Below are 23,889 nucleotides of genomic sequence, written 5' to 3' on the forward strand. Positions count from 1 at the left end.
GTAGGGAATTCGGTATGGTTCGGATGCCCGTGGAGCGCTGAACCGCTCTGCTCGTGAAAGGTTGTTGAGAGAGGTACAAACTTTCAATACTTTTAGCAAAAGGTACTTTATTTATAGAGCTCTAAGGTGTACTTTCTTTGACTGTCGAATTAAATCTGAGGTTTTCTGTGGAGTTCTGCATTTTCTTCCAGCTTCTTTTCCTTCCCTCCTTCTTTAGCCAATAGGAAAATTAGCTGGACGCTGATGAATTTGCTGGACGTTGATGAATTTGCAACCATCTTCCGGTTGCAGATCGAAGGTGGTTGGTGGTTCGACGGGGTGCATACGGGTGGGAGTTTGCGGGAGTCGAGCGCGCAGGGGTAAAAAGCCCGCCGAAACGAACGGTGTGTGGGGTGTGCTGCGCGCGAAGATTTCGGCTCGAGGACTGAGTGAGAGAGAGAGAGAGGTCAGAGAGGGTTCCGAGAAGTCCTTGTCTAAAGATTTACGACATTCTGTACTTGAGAAATCCGGGTTTGTCATTGTGACTCTTCTAGTTCATGTGAAATTGGAGAGAATGTTACGAGAGGCTACGTGACTTTCTCTACATCCCTCGATTAGTCTCGCTAAATAAAGAAAAGGTTCAACGAAGAATTTCGTGGGAACTCTCTCATTATCTCCTTACATATTCTCAGTTATTCCTCTCGGGCGATACTGTATCTCTATATAAATATACGATCTAAATTTGTATTTATATTCGAATTTCCCTCCTGTCGCCATTAATTGAAAGCGTATAATTTAATAGCGCGGTCGTAATATAAACTAGTGACTATATTCGCGTCGTTTATGAAACGTTATAACGTAACAGTTGTTATTGGTTTTTCATTATACACTACTTTAGGAACAAGAAGGTATTGATTAATAAATTGGTTTAAATGTTGTTGACTATAAATTGATAGATATTGTTCGACATCTTTTTGTAACAATAGTAATGCAGAACGATAAAAACTCGATAGTAACAAAATTAAGTATGCAAACGTAACTTTGAATTCTGAAGCAACGATGCCATCTATCATCAAGGTTACCATACTATGTGATTAACTGGTAGCTTGAATGTTTTGTTATAGATGGTGCAACTAGTCTGTTTTACTATTTTCACAATTAAATATGTACGTGAGGAAACGTTGAATATCAATTAAAAATGCCATTTATTAAAGATATTCAACAGACTGCCTGCTACAACAGAAGTATATACATTTCGCTACAACTTGTATTGTCTTTTTCTATCTTTTTTCGTAAATACGTATACTATGACATGGTCTAGTACCTCAATATCAGAGAGAGCTGCCAATTACAATCGTAGTTCTCGGTTCGTCGGAGTTGGATAAAGAACTGTTTTAAACGGTGGTTGGGTTACATATAAACATTGAGCAAAAGAAGTGTCGATTCGTTTTGAACAGAATCTGATGTTTCTTGGCACGATCGCGGACCTGCTCTCTGGTGAGGGCGAAAGAACCAAGCGTCCAAACCATGCTTCTTTGGGGAATGATGGGAAAATGGCGACGTATTCGAAGCGAACGTCAAAATTGTTTGATATTTCTTTGTCACGACCATCGATGGACATTAGTCTTCGAGATCTGATTTGTCCGGTGTGCCGTGGCATCTTGATCGAACCAGTAACGTTACCGTGCACGCACAATTTATGCTTAAGATGTCTAAAAGGTACATTCGAGCACAATAGCCTGACCTGTCCACTCTGTCGAGTACGAGTTGGTTCTTGGCTACGTACAGCGACCAAGACTGAAACACTAGTTAACAGCGGTCTCTGGGAGCTAATACGAACGAAATTTCCGAAAGAGGTTCAGGACAAGTACAACGGCGACGATAAAGACATCGTATTGGATGCTGGTGAGTTCCTTATTGTAGAAGATAAACAAACATAACATAACCTCTGTCAATAGCGTAGCACGTATCGTACACAGACCTACGAATATCAGTGTGTGTACGTTCGTACATGAATCAATGACAACTCATGCAATCTTATGTGTGTTTTGAGCAGCCAAAATTACTGGCCCGTAATTTTTCAGAAAAATTCCAAATTTTATTTTAGTCTTTGCAAAACAAGTATAATTTCTCATTCTGGTGACTGTTTATAATGTTTAGTATTGTACAGATGACTTATCCATTTGTAGGTTTCGTTGCCACTAATAGAATACTCAGTGAAGTTGGAGAAATCCGCAAGGAGTATGAAGAACAACTCCAAATGGCTCAAGAGGAGATACAGTGTCATAGGAAGGCTGAACAGCTAGCTAGCGAGATGCTGATCCGCAAGATTCAGGAGGAGGAGCAATGTCAGCAGTTGACACAATTGGCTACAGATCAATTGTTTGCCAAAACATTAGTAAAAAAGCAAATTGCGGAGAAGCAGAAGGATAGTTTTAAATGTTGCAACGATCGACCTAGTACATCCAGTGGTGCTCTGCAAACATCGAAATTGAATACTGTTTCTATGGCTGAAGTAAACCCCTATAGATTACAATTTCATAGTTCTGAGTGCGAGAAGGAGACTGCTTTAGAATATCAGGATGGTTCAGGGTTAAGGAGACAGAATATCGCGCTGATATCCAAGATTCATGTAGATAGGCATGCTTCTAGTACAAAGAATAAGGACTCGCCAAATGAATGCTTCGACGGCATGGCCAAGTTTTGTTGTCAAAAACAAATATCTACATATAATAACGCTGCTAGAACCCTGAAACACCAAGCGGTAACGAAAATGATAGAACCCTGCACTTCAGATTGTTCTGTAGAACCCGCGAAGACTTCTTTGAAGATCTACGGTACTCGAAGCAAGGAGGAGTTGCATGTACCGAATGACGTAGTAAATAGCAAGAAAAAAAGTTTAGGGGTAGAAGTGTGTATGACTTTGGGCGAAGACGACGAAAGAACTGGCAGTGCCGAAAGCGCGGGCAGCCACGATAGTATCAATCAGGAAATTCATCATTTCAAGCCTATTAAGGCCATGCCACGGACACCATTGAAAATGTCTACAGGTCAGCTTTATTCTTCTTGTTTCACTGATTAATGAACTGCAAACGCTAATTAATCGCATGCTATTTTATTTTAGATGGACGACACATAGACCCCAAATTAATTAGAGTTATTCCCGTCTTAAAACGAATGTCGAACGTGGTACCGAAGCCGCCCGCTCAAGCACATCTGAAACGTATCATTGGTTGTTCCTGGAGCGCATTTAGAGGTACGTTTACTTCAAAGCACAATGTTTGTTTCCTAACAATTTGGCTGTTGCTTGAATCTGTACAGTAAATTGCTTAGTAGTATTTTCTCTTTAACATCTAATTTTTTTCAATTCAATTGTAATATTGTACGATTCAATTGTAAATGGGATGTTGTAGAGAGATCAGAAAGTTTCGGAGAAGACGTGAACTGACATTATTCATTTGCAGGCAAAAGCAAGCAGAGTTTCAAAGAGAAAGAGGCATTCAAGGAGGACACGGAGGTTGCTGAGCAAAAGCCTTCGACGTCTTACACCCAGTCTCAAATGATGCCTAAAAAAGCATCGAAGGATCAAGTGCAGGACGCCACGCACAAGCTAGATTTCGTTAGGGAGATATCGTTTGACTCGAACAAGAACTACGCGAAATCTTCGACAAGGATGGTAAACGGCGCCAGGTTGGGTAAGAAACTGACGCTGGACGACCAGTTAGATGTGGAAAAGATTCGAAAGGTGTGGAAGTCGCATGTTGGAAATGGCATGGCGTGCAAGTCAAAGCGGCAGAGAAACTTATGGTCGAAGAAGGAATCGAGAAACATGGACAGGAAGTACACGGATGACGTCGAAGGGAGACATTCGACATCGTCATCGGCATCTGCCAAGTTGAACTCGCCGTGTGACAAGGACTTCGAAGTACAGGCGGATGACCACATTACGATGGAGAATATTGCCGAACGGATAAAGAGGAGGAGGACGAATACGGACAAGAAGAAAAACGGGATCTCCTCACTGAGCGTAGAGTTAGATAGCGGGATTGCGAAAAGAAACACGCGGAAGAGGTTGTGCAGGAAGGAGGACCTGGAGTACAAGATGGCCGAGGACGTATCAGCAATGATACAGAAAAGAAGTCGAACTAAGTTTGTTAGGACTACATTCTCGAAGTCGAAACAACGACGGGCATGTCGGTCGAAGCAGTCCAGTACCGAGAGCTCGGAAAAGAGCGACGCGTCCATCGGTTCCAGCTGCAACCTAGCCAACTTTAGTCGCAGGAAAACTGCGAGGAACCTGATGCACCCAATTAGTTCATCAGTCAACAGTGAGCAGGACGCGATGTTTGAGAACGTAGATGATGCGAACTATAATTCCTCCGAGTCTTGCAGCGAGTTACAGGAAGTCGTTGCCGAAAACAACAACACCACCGAGGCGGAGGTGACTGCAGAGAGGACCATCCTCTCCGACGAGGAAATCATTAAAGAACAGGAGCGAATGGAGCGACTGGTTATACAAGAGAAAGAGGACTTCGAGCTAGCACAGAGACTACAGGCAAAGTTCGACGAGATGGAGAGAATAGCCGGCCGGACCAGGCGATCCAGAAGGGCGATTGAGAATGAGTCGGTTCACCTGGACCTCTACAAGATCGACCAACATACTGCCAAATCATCGACCACTCTGAAACTCACTGTTAACACAGAGACGAAAAAACGGGGGAGGCCCTCCAAACGGGTAAAATAAACAAAGAGCACGAGAGGGGAGAGAGAGAGAGAGAGAGAGAGAGAGAGAGAGAGAGAGAGAGAGAGAGAGAGAGAGAGAGATAGAGAGAGAGAGAGAGATGATATATCTCCTCGAAGAGTGTCCATAAACACATTTGTCGTTGAATCTGATCTGCGAACCCTCCAAACGGATGTTCCTATAAAGTGTAAAAAGAAAAGAAAGAGAGACGAGAGAATGCCGAGGTTTGAATTTCCTTCTTGTACAATACTTTTTAATCGTAATCTTTAATCGAATTATTTTTGCGTGACATCAAATACGTACCTGGATGTGTTAACTGCGACCGTGGAGGAAGAAGACAAAGAAAAGAAAGGACGCACGGCTGATTAATTTCCGAACCTTCACTTGAAACAATTATTTTGTTCTTTTTCTTTTGCTTATATTTGTTTTTTTAATTGTTTTCAAACGAGACAATGGGAGATCATCGCAATACATAGGATATCAATTTTCTCGAGATTAAAATCATAGCTTTAACAAAAGGTTACAGTATTCTACTATTTCGTTCCCTCGCGGTCTGCCCCAGTGTCTTTTGCAGGTGATTATGACGTGGACGGCAGTCACCGCGAGATATACTTATTTTCTTATCTCATATTCTCTTTGTTTTCTCGAGAGACTAAAGGACAGCGAGAAGCCGTCGAAGAGACAGATCTTAGGCGCCCGTTTAGGGTCATTTTTGTAGCGGCCTTCGTTATCGTATTACGATCATACGAATAAATTTAACGTACTACAGTCGGGTTGAGACTTAAACGAGTTCCGCCAATCTAACAAAACGGTATCGTTATAGCAATTCCGAAGAACGTGGCCGAATACGGGACCCCATTTTTCTTATGGGAAACCAGTTGTATGCGATCAATTTAAGGACAGTCCTATATTTCGAACGTTCCAAGTAATCTTGAATATTAAACACTATAGGTCCAACTATCTAGCTAGAAATATCTGGGATAATACTTCATCCATTCGTGAAGTTGAGATGCCAAAAAACGATTGGAAACGATAAATTTCAATGATTTCGACTTAAGGATACAATGTTCGGCAACGTTACTTCATCGAATGAAAATTATTAATTATCGGAATGAAAAGAAAGGAACAGAAGTTAATTACAACTCAGCCCGGCAAAATTAGGGAAGCGAGCGAACCACAATGGTGACCGCGTCAGCATGCACACGGAATTATCGATGTTCGCTGACACACATGCTTGTTTTCCATTTAATCTTAGAAGCGTGTGCGTACTGTTTTCGATCCCCGGATCGAACGCCGTATAGACAGCTATATTTTTTTACAGAGAGTCGCCTCGCATGTCGGATTTATGACGCTTCCAGTCGTTTTCGTATAACGTTAGCGTTAAGTGCGTGAAAGAGACAAGACAAATAAATAATAAAACGGGAAGAGAAGATTACTGATAGATACAGAAGAAAAAGAAAAGAAAATACGGTAGGAAGGTGTTCGAAGACACCTTAGGGCAGGATTCACCGGGCGTTTTCTCACGAGAATCATCGCAACGTGTTCACGATTTCTCGTTGTTCCCCGGTTTCTCGGCGATGCTTTCCATAGGTTTCGAAGTCAGGACGATAGTTCGCGACCCCGGAATCCCAGTGATCATGGCTCTAATGTGAATTTAGGAAATAATAAGTCCTGTGTTCGAAGAGCGTACCAATTTCGTGCGCGAAATTTGTGCGTTCCGGTTTTAATTTGAGGTCTCTATTTCCTAGAATGTTTTAGTACGTGTGTTGCTTGCAAATTTCGGGTCTGCCACTTGTGTGTTTTCAGCTTGTTCAGCATCATTATTTGACGGAAATCAATTTATCGTTTCAACAGAAAAAAAAATTTATCTTGTAAGAAACTTTCGCCTAACTCTCGCGGCGAAGGAAGATTAAAAATTGGCCTACAGAGAAATGTAAATTGATTTCAATCTAATTTTCAACATGTGAATGTGAAAATTTTCCGAACACTACGCAAGAGTTAAAAGTCTGATTTTTAATAGTAATTGTAATTTCAAGCGTGAACCAACAATTCGTTTGGTACTATTGTTTATAATAGGAGGCGGAATCGTTGGCATGGGACATAAGGATCGCGAGGGCCACATCTCCTAGCTTTCGTCGCTCACTCGTGATTACCTGTTTGGGATCAAAACACATAAAGTGCATGTTTTGTGCTTTGCGCACGCGTATGTGAGCGTTAGTGTATTTATCATTTAGGCGATCGCGGATGAGCAAGACGCATGATAAGTGTTAGAAGGCATAGTCCTCGCGTACTTTTACATTGCATGCGAATAATTCCTAGCCCTGGTTCAGATGGTGCGGAGTTCTATTAACATGTTGCATTACGTTAAACATAACTTGTATAACAAATTTTAGTATTATTTGAATAATAATGATTACTAGGCTGCGGATCTTTGTGCAAAATAAAAATTGTTTACATCAGTTACGAGAAGTAATAGTCAAGTGAGAACTTTCTTTTAACGCTCTTAAGATGCTGCAATTAATATGTTCAATTTTAAAAATTCTTCTGGTCTGTGTCCTGGGTTGCTATTTCTTTATGCCACAAATGCATAAAATTCACATTCCAGTGATTGCGAATAACATTGATTTTTCCTGTTATGTTAATAGATTACCAGTGTCTTCCAGCGAATTGAAACACGAATTTGTTGGTGCACGTGCGAACACGCGGCTAAACTTGTACTATTGATTGCGTCGATAATAGTTATTTCAATTACAGATGCGTTTAATCCTCATCTGTTTCTTGTCTAAATTTGTTCATTTATACGACTTGATAATCCGATTTCAAACTTATCTCGCCTTAGTTCTTCATTCTTGAAGGAGGAATTTATAAAGTTGATGACTCATTGACTAATTTCTATCGAAATCGAAAAGCACGTCTGATCGTTCCGAGAATAAATCTCGATTAAAGTTCATCGCCGAGTAGTTCGTAACACGAAAACTGATCACGCGCCATCGCAGCCATAAACAATATTTTGTTCGAGCGTGTGGAGTCTACCGATTGTTATTTAAATATAGACCATATGTTTATAGCCGTGAACGAATTAATAGACGCTGACGGGGTCCGCGAGCTCACCGACGAGCCGTGGAAAGATTTCCGATTTGAAATACTGTTTCTCAAAGATTTAGGGAGAATTCATGGATCGGGAAACTGTGCGACTCATCAGCGAGACTCGGCCTCCATCTCGCCAATAGCAATAGTCCTTCTTTCTTTCTTTTTTATTTTATACAGATAGAATGATTATAGATAACGTATAATAATAGTTGATCGAATAGCGTGTACCATACGTTCGAGGCGAGAGAAACGTATATTTGTAATTTACGAGAAGCACGAGAATGTTTCGTGATTATATGAAATTCTGGAATCGTTCCGATCTATCTGAGTTGATGATGATCCGCGAAGAAAAATGAGAAACGAAAGAATTGAAAAGAACTTTGCAAATTGTAAGAATGTGTATAGAGAAGATATTTACGTATAGATTGACTATGTAAGACAGCGTCGATTAACAATTGTATTATCGAGATGCGATTGGAGGGTGTAAAGTAACAATACTAGAGTCTAAGCTCGAGAACGAGAGAACGAGGGGTAGGGCGGATGCGATGAGATAAATAAAACAATGGATTTACGAAATCGCGTAACACAAAATTTAGGAAAGAAGTCATTTTTTATATACGTTGCACACGGTTTGCAATACAAAGGAATGTATCGGGAAAGACGTGGCTCTTTTTCTGGTATGTTTTATATGTGAAAGAAACTAATAAATAAGTGTAACTATTCGTCCACGTGTTTCCTCTTTTTCGAACTTGCATATTGCAATTATTCATTTATCTATTAAACGAACAATTATTTGAAATGAAAAACGAAAACTTTGAGGAAAATGTCAAGTCTGAAGAAATCCTATTTTTCCAAAAATTCTGCGTTCATCCACTAGATAAAATCATATGTTAACAGAAATCTCGTGAATTCTTTTTCTATTTAGTTTTGAAATATGGATTCCATCAAGAAGAGTTTTCATGGAAACAACATTCATAGGAAAAGCAGAACTACTTTTCAAGTTTTTACTGCGGAAATTTTTTTACAGGTGGTCCAATATGTGCACTTTTAAACACGATATTTGTTCAAAAATTAAAGTCCATTTGGAAAAAATTCCTAAAAATCATCCTTTCAAATGATTACCGATACCATCGAAATGATGAAGAACATCATACGTTCGGCAAAGAACGAAGACCGAATGGCAGAAGAGCATTGTTCGATCGTGATGTTCTGCTCGATGATCGGTCGTGTCAGCGCTCGTTCAGCTATATCGCGTTGCATCATAGGGAATCGGTCCGCGTTGCTGAAAGAACGATAATGCGCGTACGACTGCAACTGCATCAACGAAAGCGCGCACGATAAAATTCGGTCAAGGGTACTGCATAGGTAAATATCCTGGTGTAACGGACTTACATAACGCAACGCGGTCCTGTCAGCTGTGTTCCCTGTCGACGAAATCACAGCAGAGAATGCGATAAAATTGGAAAACAATTGAAAACACGATTTTGGTGAATGTTTCGGTACTCTTTTCATGCGTTCGACCGTTTCAAATGTTACAGTGGACTTTCGAAGAGGTGCAGAAGAGAGAGAGAGATAGAGATAGGTAGAGAGAGATAGAGATAGGTAGAGAGAGAGAGAGAGAGAGAGAGAGAGAGAGAGAGGGGTGGGTAGAGACAATACCGTAAAATCCGTCAATTTCTTTTTCCTTTTCTAGAGACCATTTGTGGAAACGCAGGAGGCCACGAAAATCGATATGTATCCAGCGAATTTCGATTATTTGTTTATTTGTTAGAACTTTTATTTGTTAGAATTTGTTAGAACACCTACTATGTTTTATGTATTATTTTTAATGCTATAAATTGCTCGGGAAATGCATCGAGGAATCGAACACTGTTCAAAAATTAAATTGTACAAAGTCGATGCAAGTGTTTGAACGAAACGAGAACTTTTGAGTTGTAGATTTGCCGGATTAGTCAGCCTGTTATTCTTCCTTGCATCACGCAGGAAAGTCCTGGTAGAACTCGCGTTAGTCGATACGGCAGCCACGCAGATTAATTTCGAACCCGGAATGCATAAACGTTGTCTGCCGTTGCAACGGTGTGGCACAGGATATCTTGATTCGCGAGTGTCGGCGAGAGTAATTACAACATAGTAGGAGCAACCCGTTGCACTAGACGCGGGGAATGGTGTAATAATAGAACAACGTGTGTACGCCACTTTCCCCGTAATACTTATTACCTTTCTAAGTGTCGAAATTAAACATTTCGTGCTGAGACGACCCATTTCAACGCCAGTTCTTCGCGGATTAGTATTCTTTTTCCGTTCTATTTAAACACATTAGAAAGACACTCTGCAGTTTTCTGTATTGACATGGAAGAGTCCCTGAAATTTGATGCTGGAAGCTTCCTTTTATTAGGAACTATAGGCTAATAGACAAGAAAACGGTCTTCAAAATGCGCCTTTATTTTTAGGAAACTTGAGTTTTCTTATAAAAATTTTCAGAACTATTGGAGATTTCTAATTCAAATTTGATCCCCATTTTCTTCGGTTTGGTACTCAGCATTTTGTAGTAATTATTATACTCGAAGTGATTTCAATACGTCGCTGCGAATTAGTAACATTATTTGCCTGTGTAATTGATCAGTTGAGAATGCAAATGTCCTAGGTTAAAAAATGCCCAGTATTAATTACTCACCAGATTCTCTCGTAGCTCGCAGATCATAAGCTTAATTAAAATTTAGAGCTAGGTAAATAATGTAAGGCATGAATAACTAGTTAAGGTGTTAAAGACCAATGTTCTGTCAAATGAAATACTATATTGGATCATTTGGTGTAGACGTCTTGGTGCGAAGTAGACGGTTGAGTCATAGCACAGGAACAAAGATGCAACGTATTAAGCACGTGATGGATGCAAGGTTGCAACACTGCCGGGCTAATCGAGCACCTAAGTGATCTAACTAAAGTGATTATCGCGTACATCCGTTTCCTATTACCAACTCGATTTATTGAACGCATATTAAATGATAGATATTAAAGAATCTTCTGTGACTTGGAAACTGAAATTGCTGCCTGTTATGGGAAATAGATCTAAAACGCACTATTGATCACAAGAGCCAATGAAACTCCTCTAAACCTGATAACCAGATTGTAGATATTTATGCAAATTTCCACTTCCGTACGTCATTTTATGGTAATTGGAGTGCAGTAAACATCTCTGTCGCAATTTTAGAAGATTGCTTTAGGCCAAAATAAAATAGAAATGTTATTTGTGTTCGTTAACTGGTGGGTTTTCATGTTTCACAACATTGCACGCGTCATAAACGTATTAAGATTTGCAGCTTACTGATAACACGATAATAAATTGTGAATCTCTTCTCTTGAAGAAAATGCTACAATAAATTTTATTACGTTGCGTAATCTTCCACGCCAATTTCAAATGTCAAACAATGTTTACATTTACTATTAGCAATTCATGCGTTGCCTCCAATATAAAATATTAATTTGAACATATTGTTCCATTTTGGGATTTGAAATATTAATTTGCCAATCTCCTCCTAAGAGATTACCATTTTTCAAATCACATTAGAGATCAGTTTGTCTTCCTTGAACGACACGGTTTCTCTAGCTTGAAACTGATTGAGTTAAGTAAGGAAAGAAGAAAATAAATAAGGAAATAGGAGTTTTTGAGAAAGAAATTACGATACATATCCACCAGGTAGTTTGCTCATATTTGAATAACATCTGAGAAAAACCAATAGATTATCAACAAGTCACAGGATTTTGCAGACGAATTTCATAGTCGATCAATTTACGTATCTCTGTAAAATAGCTCCAAAAATATATTCGATTGTTACTAGTTGTCCGAAGAGTTTATGTCACATATCAGGTAGCGGTGGCCCTTCGAGTATTATCGGTCGTTGTATATCAAGCGCAATAACGAAAACCATTTACGATTCGATCCAGTTCGAACGTTGTGGATCAATGTCAGAGACCTCCAAAGAGCCACCCACTTCGCGACTCCATGATTGCAACTCGGTGATCAAAAAACGTTCCCAGTAATTATGAAGAAAGTGAATTATGCACCATCCAGCGAAAGGGAGACAACACCGCTTTGGTTAGCCGGAAGGAGAGAGTGAGTCGAGTAAGACGAGAACCACAGCAATTGCAACGTGACCGATGAACCACGTGATCGACTAGGCCAATTGGAAGGTACGCGGCACGGTGATCACGTTGCACTCGGCGTGGCTCGGGTTCCCCCTTGCTCTTACTAACTGCGCCTCTCCTCCCCTATAAGCTCGCTTTCATGTTGCACGTTCGCATATGCGAGCAACCGTTCCCTCGACGCGCCGCGTTTTTGATCGCGAATTCCGTTCTTGAAGAAAACGGGTCGCCGTTGGACCAATTCGTCGGGTCGGGAAACAGGAAGAGCAATAAGCGGCGGCGGGTCGCCAGGGTACCCAAAGCCATGGTATCGTCACCGTGAACCAATTGCACCAGTATCTAAACCATTTCGTGACTCCGAGATTTTGTATCGGAATTGTGCGCGTGTGCGCGTGTTCATGTAAATGCAAGTGTGGTCCTTTGCAGTGTACCCTGTGTAAACCGAGTACCCAGTGTATCCCGTGCCTTGTGTACTCTGTGTACTCGAGCGCTTTCTCGCACTTCGTACTTGCGCGTGTAGCCGGGTTTCGGCGCGCGAGCGAATGCACTGTTTTTGCTGTATACGCTTGTCTAATCTCAGGTGCGTGTGATTTCATTTGCGCGGGCGCACTTGTGCTCGTTCCAGCGTGTGCGCGTAAATCTGTGTCCCTCTATGCGTGATTACTTTCGCGAGCCTCGATAAGCGACTGCCAGGTGCATCGAGAAACTTTGTAGTACCTGGATGGAATGTCACTGCTTGGAAATGTAAGTACCTGCTGCCCGGTAACCTAGTTACCCAGATCAGAAACCCGGAGGATCTAATGATATGAAACTTCGAAATTCCGTGTTTGTTGTTTATTTTTCTCGAGTATTGAGATATTTTATCGCTAGGTCATAACAATTTATTGCTTTACTGTCTGTTTATAATCGAAGAAGCTGTTTGATGATCACTGATGCAAGTAAGCATTAGTTTTGTGAACGTTTCCATACCTGTTAGTATGTTTTTCGATTCAATTTATAAAAAATTATGAACAAATGATTATTTTAGAAATAGTTTAGAGAAAACGAAATACAACGAAAACTAAATTGTAATTTTTTGGTAAGTCCAGAAAGATCAACGTTGATTCCTGGTGTACTTGAAGTCATACAATACATTAGGTGTACACCTGATGATATGTACTCATAAAATGGGAAATGTATTGTATGAGGTTTAACTCCCTACGATTGATAACACTAACTGGTATTTTGTAAAAAGAATACCATTCGTTATTTGAGAATCTAAACGATAAGAACAGTGCCGCGATAAACACGAAAGCAACAAAGTTCATAGTAACAGTTACATGAAATATATTTTACAGCTCTTTGTTATCTATCATTACTCAGCAATAACAAATGCTTGAATAAATCTCGAAATTTGCAACTTCTATTCTATAGCAATCGTAATTACATCGGAATGCACGTGAAACGACCACGGTCAGCGTAATCGATCTAGATGCATTCCAGACTCTGTTTTACCGACCAGGCACGACGATCGAGACTACGACGATGTCGCAATAGTTACGTCACGATCTATCAGAAGAAAAGCGATTATGTCAGCAGACCAGCGTGTCGAGCATGTCGTTTCTGTTCGCTTTCGTGGCTGACAAGCTAAGTGGCGCGCAATAAATCGCAATTCGGTGGCGTTCGGTATCCGTCGGTTACCGGTGACCGATGTGTTGTCGTGCGACGTGCAGCCGATCGAAGTATTCAAGAATCGCATGGGCTGTGTCGGTAATATTTATCGATCTGAGATCACGCAAATTGTCACTCAACAATGTTGACACTATCAATTTTTGGCTGTGTAATGTGGTATCTTAAAACGATCTAGGATTATGTCAGTTTGCTTTTCCATATGTCGAAAAAGGATATCTTTCATCACGATTCTAAATTAATTCTTCGCCTATACTGTGATCTGTTTGTCAAAATAATAAATTTGACACATGCACATCAATTGTCATAGTAGCTGCTCCTTTCATTCCCATGCGACGATTTCGACGTAGAGAGTGGGGCGAACGGCTATTGCGAAGTTCAGCATGGGTCACCTATGACCCAGCACTGGTAATTCGCATTCGCGTCTACTATCGCGTAGGTTGCAATATCGATCCGCGTCACATGTTTTCCTTTAGAATTTAGTCGCGCATTTGGTCGCCATTTTTCTTGCATCGTAACCTGTCTAGTCATTCGCTGAACTATTAAAAAAGCCTCGACTCCTTATTACAGAGGATTCAATTTGAAAAGTGGAAGTAGAATCGCGGCACACTTTCTGAAAAATTTATTTCTCGCCGAAAGAGTCGGTTGCGACTCGTTTGCATGACGCACTTCCGCCTCGAGCTCCATCTAAACGAATTTCCATGTAAGACATTTATTACGTTGGTCGTTACCGTTTTATAATAGCTCATTAAAAATCCGGATTGACTTGGACACCGTGCGAGACTTTCTCTGTTCGAACGGGCAAAATAACCACGGAACTTCGAACAAAAATGCAGAATGTTCGTCCTACTTGAAATTGGTATCGATTATAACAATGCTGCCATGTTTCATCACGTAAACGATCTTGAATCGATCCATTTTGTATCGAGCAATTTTGTACTAAAACAAAGATGCTTATTATTGAAAATCGATCGATTGAATGTAATTAGCAGTTTCTGTGCTTTTAGTATCTGTCAGTATTCGTCTGTCAGAGATAGGCACGAACGACTCAAAAGAGACGCCATTTCGCTGCTATATCGCCCCGTTTATTGTTTATGGTACAGAATCGGTCACGTGATAATACTGTGTTAGGTTCCTGTTCGAACGAAACAACGCAGCATTCGTCCTTTTGAAGATGTTTACTAATCTGAAATAATTCCTCTATGAACATACATACTTGGATTCGGTTCCGTGACTCTGTCATGTCGTTTGCGTGTCATCTTGCCGCCTATTTCCAGAGAGCTGCAGTTAGTCCGATCGTATTATTCTGCAGATAATTACAAGCTTGACCAGCGAAGGACGTCGCCACGAATTATCTTCGGGCGTCGGTCAGTCAAGCGTGTATACTAGGTTAAGTAAACAACCGGCGAGATTTGAACGAGCGACATCAAAACCAAAAGTTTTGCGTTGGTAAATGCAATACCCTTTCTACCGATCAAGCCAATACGAACTGCCGACGACTCGAGTTTGCAATTCATGATGTATTCGAAATAGGCGCATAATTCGAACTCGCATCAACTTGAATTTGATTGGAACAGTGTTGATGAAGTACGACCGATTCGTAAACTACTATGATGATTTGGAGACATAGGAACAATGTAATTATTTTTATTTTTTATTTTTATTTTTTTATTTACATATGTATGTTCTCTTTGAGGTAATACATAGCAATTTAAAACGAATAGAATGACAAGGGGACATGATAAAGAGTATGTAGTAGAAGTGAAGAAGAATAATTTACTAGATATAAAGTGTACATATGACCGAACTTGATATTGGTTGCTGATTTACATAAATTCTTAATGTGACTAAAAGAAAGACACTATATGTAATTATTCGAATGTTTTAATTTACAATGAGCAGATTCCTTGATGAAGATAAGTTGTTTTAATACTGCCCTAAATTAGAAAGAAAAGAAGGGACGATGTGGGCGTAAAGCAACATGCATTGCAATCACATACTCAAAAATGTTCGAGAAAAATAAAACAGTATCATTTAGACATAATTCATTTAAACAAGAGTTCCAAGGAATAAAATTTAAAATAAAAGAGATGTTTGTACAGTCACCATTGATAAAAGATGGTAGTTAAATTACAAATGGCGGTAAATTAAGTAAGGGTAAATAAAAAAGATTGAGAAAGATATTAGGAATGTTCATAAAGACTAAATCATGGGTAGAGTTGTGGGAATTAGAAATATTGTTAATCTGAGTAAAATCACAAATATTGTAATTATACATATAATTATATAACACGCGTCTATATTCAGGCAGGATAGAGGGTGAATGGTATATAGTTACGTGAATCGACCTGGAATTAATCTGCAGCTAACGAAGTTGGATGAAAATAAAAAAACGTATCCGGAACCGTATTGTTTGCTTTCCGTGCTGCAGACGACGCGTTCTATTTCCCGGTGTTTCGCGGTTATTTCTGGACCTGCGAACTGCGAACAACCGGGTCCAAAGAAATGTTTCCTCGTGAAAATTAGCAGCATTTCCGAAACATATTTTTATAAATGGTGCTGTTTCATTGAAGGCAATAGAATGATAGATAGTCAGACGTCGAATCACCGTTGGCCGAGCGACTAAAATAGTGATTGCAGTAGAATAATCATTGATAGGGCAGGCAAAGCAGACCGTGCGCAGTAGAATATCTTATAACAAGCCAGGTTCCGAAGAACACGCTATTTATGATACATTTTATAATTAATAAAAGAACCACATGAATATTAAAATAGCTCTAATGATTTTCCCCTGCATTATTTAATTATTTGGCAGTTAAATGAAATAATTTCGTTTTCTGTACATAAAGAAACTACTTAAAAAATTTTTCAAGCATTTTCAAGCAATTTTATATCTTATAAGAAAAAAATCTATTCCATCTTTTTCTAGCAATTTACAGACAGTAGGGCAAAGATTCCAAACAAACCTGGTGCACTCCTAATTCTCCCAACGCTTGCTTCATCCTCAGATGTCCCAATAATACTTTAGGCAATGGTAAGACAATCTTCGTGAAACATCACAACTAATTATTCTCTTTTTCACAATCAGCAAACAGATCCATCGACCGAACAGTGAAATCGATCGAGCCCAGTGACGACCTTGATGGCCTACAAACCGCTCAGCATAATCGATTCGTGAGAATGACGGTGCTCGGAGGCTGAGGCTGCCGTTTAAGGTTGCAATTTGTCTCCGCTGGGAATTGAGCCAGTGGAAAGACCAAACTGTTCATAAAGTTCGCGAAAGAAACGTTACGCAACGGAATCAGACAGGGGAGGTTTAGCGATCTCTTCGGAAATGCGATCTTCTAACTGACGAGCGCGATTCTGGCGCTAGAAGGGTCGCGACGATAGACTGAGGGCAGTCGGCAAGTGTGGCAGACGATTCTGGGGCTGCAAGGAAGCAGGCAAGGTGACGGAAACAAGGGTGGCGGACGGGGAGGAGGACGACGACGAGGAGAAGGAGGCGAAGATGACGGGTAGCCGGAGTAGAGAAATAAATCCGGACGTGGGGAACCAGGGCCAGAAGCACACGGTTCACTGGTTTCGCAGGGGGCTCAGGCTGCATGACAACCCCTCGCTGAGAGAGGGACTAGCAGGCGCGGCCACCTTCCGGTGTGTCTTCGTCTTGGACCCCTGGTTCGCCGGAAGCACCAACGTCGGCATAAATAAGTGGAGGTGAGTCCTAGAAAATCCATTTGCTTTTTATTCTGGGAACATTTTCATAGCGTCTTCTTGTCTTTGGGTTCAGAAGAGTAGTTTTTAAAACTCTTACGATAGTCATCTTCGGACACTGAAACTATCAAGAACACTCTTGATTCATATATCCATCTTATTTTATATTAGAAGTACTCGGAGTCTTTCTGGTTTCAGGTCTCATGTTGATATTTTAGCCTCTATGGCCTACCCTAAACTACGATGTTAAAACCCCTCAGTAACTATGATCATGGACAAAAGTATGCAATAAATTCTGAAAAAAGTGGAAGTAGGTACCTAAAGATACCGTTGTACTTTGCTGGTATCCTTGATGGATCAAAAGTTTCAAAAAGACAACTTAGTAGTTTCCTAATAAATTACCTCTTAATTTTAGCATTCTAAGTCGAGCTGTCTACCAAAACGGTTAAAAGGACTGCAAAGAATTTTCATTTGTGCGAACGACAGGTTCCTGCTACAGTGCCTAGAAGATCTCGACTGTTCTCTGAGGAAGCTGAACTCCAGACTATTCGTGATACGAGGTCAGCCAGCGGACGCTTTGCCAAAGCTCTTCAAGGAATGGGGCACGACGAATCTGACCTTCGAGGAGGACCCAGAGCCATTCGGTCGTGTCAGAGATCACAATATCTCTGCATTGTGCAATGAGTTGGGCATCTCGGTAGTCCAAAGAGTTTCACATACCCTCTACAAGCTAGATGAGTGAGCACAGTTTTTTCGAGTTTGTCGATCGCCCGTGTCACGGCAACGGCAGCTGCTTCATCGGGTTCCCGTTTCAGGATCATTGAGAAGAACGGGGGCAAGCCGCCGTTGACGTATCATCAATTTCAAAATGTCGTGGCCAGCATGGACCCGCCGGAACCACCGGTGCAGACCGTCACCCCCGTCTGCGTCGGATCGGCCTATACACCTCTCAAGGAGGACCACGACGATCACTATGGCGTACCTACCCTCGAAGAGCTTGGTAAATCTTTTTAAATCGATCTATTACACAGAACTTTGTTTTCTTTTTTTTTTTAATTTTTTTTGCAGTGAAAATGAAAATTCAACGGACTTTGCCTTAGTTTAGAAAATAAGTATTTGCAGTTTTATCAATGATGTTAATTGACGAAGATCTGTGAATTAAGTATAATCTAAGCACTGGATCAAATTTTGATCTAGATGCTAAAGAGGCTAGCTACCCAAATGGTACTTTGAGGATGTTGTTCTTGGAGTTAGTGAAAGTATATTTCCTTTCAAATTATTGCCAGGTTTCGATACGGAAGGGCTCCGACCACCTGTCTGGGTAGGTGGTGAAAGCGAAGCTCTGGCAAGATTAGGCCGACATCTTGAGAGAAAAGCGTGGGTGGCCAGCTTCGGCAGACCGAAGATGACTCCACAGTCCTTGCTGCCAAGTCAGACTGGCCTCTCGCCCTATTTAAGATTTGGCTGCCTGAGCACCAGGCTCTTTTACTACCAGCTCACCGATCTCTATAAGAAGGTATATTGTGTTTGCGCACCCGAGGATGTTCTACTTTTGTGATCTTCTTACGGACTTAGGGCTTTCACTACTGGGAGTCATGCGGTTCTCGTTGCACAGCTGATCAGCTAACCCTCAACCGGGTGGTTTACAAAGGTTTCCTTTAATTTCTAATCTTCTGCCATTCATGTTGTCGGGGTTACTTGTGTAGCAGATTTATCGAGGCTATTGCTGCAGTAACTTTGATATTGTATACAGAATCAATTGATATGCGAAGATCTCAGATAAGATTCTTTTAGCTCTATCTTGTCCCGGTTATTTAGAGCTTGGTCGGTAGTGGTGTTCCGTGTATGAAACAATACTTTACTTGCCGGAAAGCGAATGCCCCTAGCATGTCCAGTGCAACATTTCGCAGCATTTATATGTATAATGTATTTCCTAAGACACCTCTTTTGGACATCTTGGACTCTTCAGCTACCTATTTAAATCATTTGCCAAATGTCCAATCTCCCATTTGAATTCGAATCTTCTAGCAGACAGTGTCAATTATGAAACGGTTATACTAGGTCCAATATGAGGATTAGTGATAATCTAAGAATACAGAATTTATTCAAAATGATACTACAATAGTTTCCATCAAGTGTGCGTCTCTCTTCAAATGGAAAACGTCCATACTTAAGGACGTTAATAAATGTAGCCATGCCTTATAGCGTCCGCAACGTAAGACTCAAAATATTTCCAAGTGAGATAGTTCAAACACTATGTATTCTAGGTTTAGTAAATTAAGTTCCAGTGGAAAAGTATAATATTTAGTTAGACGACAACTTTTGTATCATATTGCAGATTAAAAAAGCCGTCCCACCATTATCGCTGCATGGTCAGCTGTTATGGCGCGAGTTCTTTTACTGCGCAGCGACCAAGAACCCTAACTTCGATCGTATGCAGGGGAACCCGATTTGCGTGCAGATTCCCTGGGACAAGAACGTCGAGGCTTTAGCCAAGTGGGCAAACGTGAGTGACTCGAATGGATTTTCCGTGCATCGGAATTCTCCGAATTAAGATCGAATGGCGTTCTTCTCTTTCGAGCAGGGCCAAACGGGATTCCCGTGGATCGACGCGATCATGACGCAGCTAAGGGAGGAGGGCTGGATCCATCACTTGGCCAGACACGCCGTAGCCTGCTTTCTCACCAGAGGCGACCTTTGGATCTCCTGGGAAGAGGGAATGAAGGTAAAATGTCTCGTGTTGGCATTTGATGATAGAGATCTGCAGCAGATCTCGATTCTGTTCTCGCTGTTGCGTGATCAGTGTTAACACTTGTGGTCTGACTTTTTCGGAAAAAAGATACCTGAAGTCATCGTTGATTGCTTTTAATTTATTAATAAAAACGATTTAAGAACATTACTATTCACATTGTCTGTTAGATTTATGCAGTTGAATGTTTTATTAATTTTATTGTGTCGGTAATGACAAAGTGATATTTGAGGAAGAACAGCACAAGAATTTCATACATTGAATGTTTTATTACATCTTTCATATTTACAGACCAACTGTTTTCGTTTATCTAATTTTAGAATTGTGTTACTTCAGTCATATTAGCTTTATTAGCTATGCAAATTAGTTATAGTGACTTCAGCAATCTTTTTCCGAAAAACAGATTCATAAACGATACACGATGAACGTTCCTCAAGGTGTTCGACGAGCTCCTGCTGGACGCTGACTGGTCTGTCAACGCTGGTATGTGGATGTGGCTGTCTTGCAGCTCCTTCTTCCAACAATTCTTTCATTGCTATTGCCCGGTGAGATTCGGCAGGAAAGCTGATCCCAATGGTGACTATATTAGGTAGCAAAAATTCTTCAGCTATTTAAAAACACCTCTTTTAGGTGTAGTATTTGTTTGTTGACATGTCCTAGAGTATTTTAATATTATGATGCGTATATTTTACTTCGATGTTAGGCGTTATCTACCAGTATTGAAAAACATCCCTACGAGATACATTCACGAACCCTGGAATGCACCACTCAGCGTACAAAGAACCGCTAAGTGCATCATCGGCCAAGACTATTCGCTGCCAATGGTCAATCATGGCAAAAGCTCCAGAATCAACATCGAAAGGATGAAGCAGGTGTATCAGCAGCTGAACAAGTATCGCGGCAACGGTATGTCAACTATCATCGTGGTAGTGATAGTTGTGACTTTTGCATTTGATACAGCACTCGAGAAAATGTGAAAAGTATGTCATTTGGCGGTCATCGTTCTCATCTGAAAATGGTTGCGGCTTCTTTCAAATTTCCTGAAAACATTAATTTAGCTTTCTCAACATAAATTTTGTCCTTTAGTAAATGGGACCACTATAATGCATCTATACTTACCTCCTTGTACTGTTACATCTAACAAAAAGGAAAGATAACCAAAAAGAAAAGTTATTGATTGCATTCACTTATATTACTTCTAAATTAGCAATTTATTAAGTACAAAGCATAGTAATTTTTTAAGTGCTAAAATCGTGTTAACGATTTATAAGCATTTTTTGGGTACCATTTTCCCCAAAACGAACGATGGCTACTGAAAAGAGGTCCTAAGGGTTGCACGGGAAACTGTAGCTCCCTTTTATCGTTGCAGGCGCTTCCCTTAAAGGAGAGACCGTCGGTGAGTGAGAATTTTTCTCAGTTTCCAATCTCCCAGTAGTAATCTGACCAGTGTTTTTACTTCTACAAGGGTTGCTGAATGCTCTGCCTCCCCAATTGGTGAAGGAGGGCGAAGAGGAAACGAAGAAGCAGGCCTCGCCATCTCCGGAGAGCCAAACGAGCATCGAGCCTCTAAGCAAGGCGACCCAGCAAACACAACAACACTCGCTTCAATAGTGACAACTGCAATTATGTTGTAGCGACCTGTTGTTGATTCGATTATCTGCGGGATGTGATCTATTCCGGCGACTGCGAGATGCTCTTTTAATTATAAGAAAATATTTATTCGCGTTTCTCGGACGCGCGAGAACTGGCCCGTTATCGTCGCGCGTTCTTAAAGGGGGAAGCTCGTGTAATGCAATGAGAAACAGGTAATCTTTAGTCATTTTATTTTTAACAGTCAGGATAACAATGTATTTTTTATTGAAAATGCCAGCAGTGTAAAAATGATAAATTTCAGTTGAAATTTTTCGATACAAATTGGAAATAGGATCCAGACATGCGGCCATACCATCTAAAATCGATCATAAATTAGTTTGTGAGTTTATCGAACTTCCCACTGAAACTACGGGACAAATTTTGTAAAAGTATAGTGATTTGATTCATGCAAATATGAGTTAGATTTTTTTAATCGATTAGGCGAGCTACCTCCTATAATTCACCCACATTCCTTTCATTATTCATGCGAATCACCGCGGTCGTGACTTCTTTAATACTTATCAACGGGATCGACCTATTGACCTGTTAAGCGGACGACTTTTACCTCGGCATTAGTGCAAGCGCTGTTAACCCTGCAACTCGAGCTGCGCACTTCAAATAATATTGAGAAAAAAGGAGGACACACATTAAAGATGCAACGTAATCTCTTGTCAGACATCACGGTAACATTTTGTAAACTTCATCCCAAAGGCACCTTTTGCGGTACCATTGCACAGAGTCATCGATGCCCTTTAAATAACCTTGAAAACGAGATCAAACGAAGAATCACAATTAAAACTATCATATCAGCCCTTGTTCTTTCCTTTCATCTTCGTCAGAAGCATTCAAGTCTCCAGTTTACCAATTTGTATGATTCTTAGACTCATTATGGAGAGTTGGCATAGCAGCATATCGGCGAGTTGACTCGTCAGCTACCGGTTAACAGATGTCAAGGATCCGAGATTTTCTGAAATGTCTCCTGGCACCATTTCCGAGCAGGGAAACTGTCGTGTAGTTGTAACGTTGACGAGTCATTAACACGATGCTTGATTAGGGGTGTCGACTACCCCTACAGCCAAGAAATCGAGGCGTCTATTTTCGAATGGCATCGTAGCGATGACGCGCGCTCTATATTCTTATCGCTGTACATAAAAACGCGTGCGTCACGAATAAATTTTTCATGCAAACCCGTCTGACGACTTATTTATTCCTAATGGCGATCAGGTCTACCATTCCTTCCGGGACAGCGCTCTATATTTACTTGGAAAGGATACATTATTTACCTACCTCGACAAAGGTAAGGGGATCCACCTGGCTGTTATCGTTGTCGTCTCGACGACTCTTGACGACTCGTAGGCCTCGATCAATTGCCCGTGCTTCCGTTAATCGAATTCCCCCTTTCGTCTTCTCGTTAGCATGACACAGGACGGTCTTCAAACTCTGCTTCGGAACTCGGAGATTTCGCGAGGCACAGTCGAAATCGTTATCTAACATCGATGGCTTTGAAGCATAGACTTTGAAATGATTATCGTGCTTCAGGTGAAGTACGTTTTATAGTTGTGTACAGAACCATTTACGATTGCAGACTTTTGCAAACCAGAAACATTGTTCTATATTTCTTGCTGTAGAAGTTCTTGTAAATGAAATGTTTGAAAATATTTTAGATATACCAATTCGGATTAAAGTGCTTTGTATTCTGCATTAGTACAACTTGAAGTTTTATATTTCTACTTAAAACTAAAATGATTTGCACAAATCAATGCAGTGAATTGCGCGCTTTACGATTGTATGACATGTTCGGTGTCAATTGAACTAGGATTTATTTTAGAGGTAAATTGATTAGAATTTCTTTATGTAAATACCAGTAACAGAAAATTAGAATTTTCTTTCTATGAGAAAGAAATTAACAATAAGCGTAACGTTTCTTAGTGTAATCTTGATCATGGTCATTAAAGAAGGTTTGTGTAGAGGGTCGTAGCAAAAAAATCATCACGTCACTCAGGTTTTTTTATTTTTTCATGTCAACAAATGATATATTTTTAGTGCCTATAGTACTTATAGTTTTACAGTACATTTCTCGTTAGATTTAAACAATTACAAATGAACATTCTCCAACACTCAAAGACGGAACCCTAATAATTCTCTTTTGCAAGCTACAATTCTCTTTCTCGCTTTCGTT

General features: G+C 40.5%; 2 protein-coding genes across 4 annotated transcripts; both read left to right on the forward strand.

The window, feature by feature from the left end:
• The first annotated feature begins 1,111 nt into the window (after positions 1–1,111).
• Positions 1,112–8,532, forward strand: LOC144471545 (uncharacterized). Its single transcript, XM_078183686.1, has 4 exons — positions 1,112–1,884; positions 2,169–3,029; positions 3,104–3,235; positions 3,444–8,532. The coding sequence occupies exons 1-4, from the start codon at positions 1,443–1,445 to the stop codon at positions 4,721–4,723; spliced, it is 2,715 nt and encodes a 904-aa protein (XP_078039812.1). The 5' UTR covers positions 1,112–1,442; the 3' UTR covers positions 4,724–8,532.
• Positions 8,533–12,089: 3,557 nt separating this feature from the next.
• On the forward strand, positions 12,090–22,362 carry Phr6-4 ((6-4)-photolyase). 3 transcript variants are annotated; one of them, XM_078182308.1, is made up of 11 exons: positions 12,090–12,694; positions 16,707–17,332; positions 17,816–18,067; positions 18,145–18,329; positions 18,616–18,845; positions 19,668–19,835; positions 19,914–20,054; positions 20,516–20,667; positions 20,782–20,984; positions 21,448–21,474; positions 21,544–22,362. In XM_078182308.1, the coding sequence occupies exons 2-11, from the start codon at positions 17,127–17,129 to the stop codon at positions 21,687–21,689; spliced, it is 1,710 nt and encodes a 569-aa protein (XP_078038434.1). In that variant the 5' UTR covers positions 12,090–12,694; positions 16,707–17,126; the 3' UTR covers positions 21,690–22,362. The 3 variants fall into 3 exon arrangements, with proteins under 3 accessions (XP_078038434.1, XP_078038433.1, XP_078038436.1); XM_078182307.1 differs by lacking the exon at positions 12,090–12,694 and adding an exon at positions 13,241–13,699; XM_078182310.1 differs by lacking the exon at positions 12,090–12,694 and adding an exon at positions 13,241–13,695.
• Positions 22,363–23,889: the final 1,527 nt, after the last annotated feature.

Source organism: Augochlora pura, chromosome 6, assembly GCF_028453695.1.
Source record: "Augochlora pura isolate Apur16 chromosome 6, APUR_v2.2.1, whole genome shotgun sequence".
Taxonomy (NCBI): domain Eukaryota; kingdom Metazoa; phylum Arthropoda; class Insecta; order Hymenoptera; family Halictidae; genus Augochlora; species Augochlora pura.

What these genes read in the sequence shown, in the direction of transcription:
- Phr6-4 (XM_078182308.1), top strand. Translation starts at nt 17,127, where the DNA reads ATGACGGGTAGCCGGAGTAGAGAAATAAATCCGGACGTGGGGAACCAG. An exon ending in ACCCTCTACAAGCTAGATGA is followed by an intron (nt 18,068 to 18,144) that starts GTGAGCACAGTT and finishes TTCCCGTTTCAG; the next exon opens with GATCATTGAGAAGAACGGGG. An exon ending in GAACAAGTATCGCGGCAACG is followed by an intron (nt 20,985 to 21,447) that starts GTATGTCAACTA and finishes TTATCGTTGCAG; the next exon opens with GCGCTTCCCTTAAAGGAGAG.
- LOC144471545 (XM_078183686.1), top strand. Translation starts at nt 1,443, where the DNA reads ATGTTTCTTGGCACGATCGCGGACCTGCTCTCTGGTGAGGGCGAAAGA. An exon ending in ACCATTGAAAATGTCTACAG is followed by an intron (nt 3,030 to 3,103) that starts GTCAGCTTTATT and finishes ATTTTATTTTAG; the next exon opens with ATGGACGACACATAGACCCC. An exon ending in TTCCTGGAGCGCATTTAGAG is followed by an intron (nt 3,236 to 3,443) that starts GTACGTTTACTT and finishes ATTCATTTGCAG; the next exon opens with GCAAAAGCAAGCAGAGTTTC.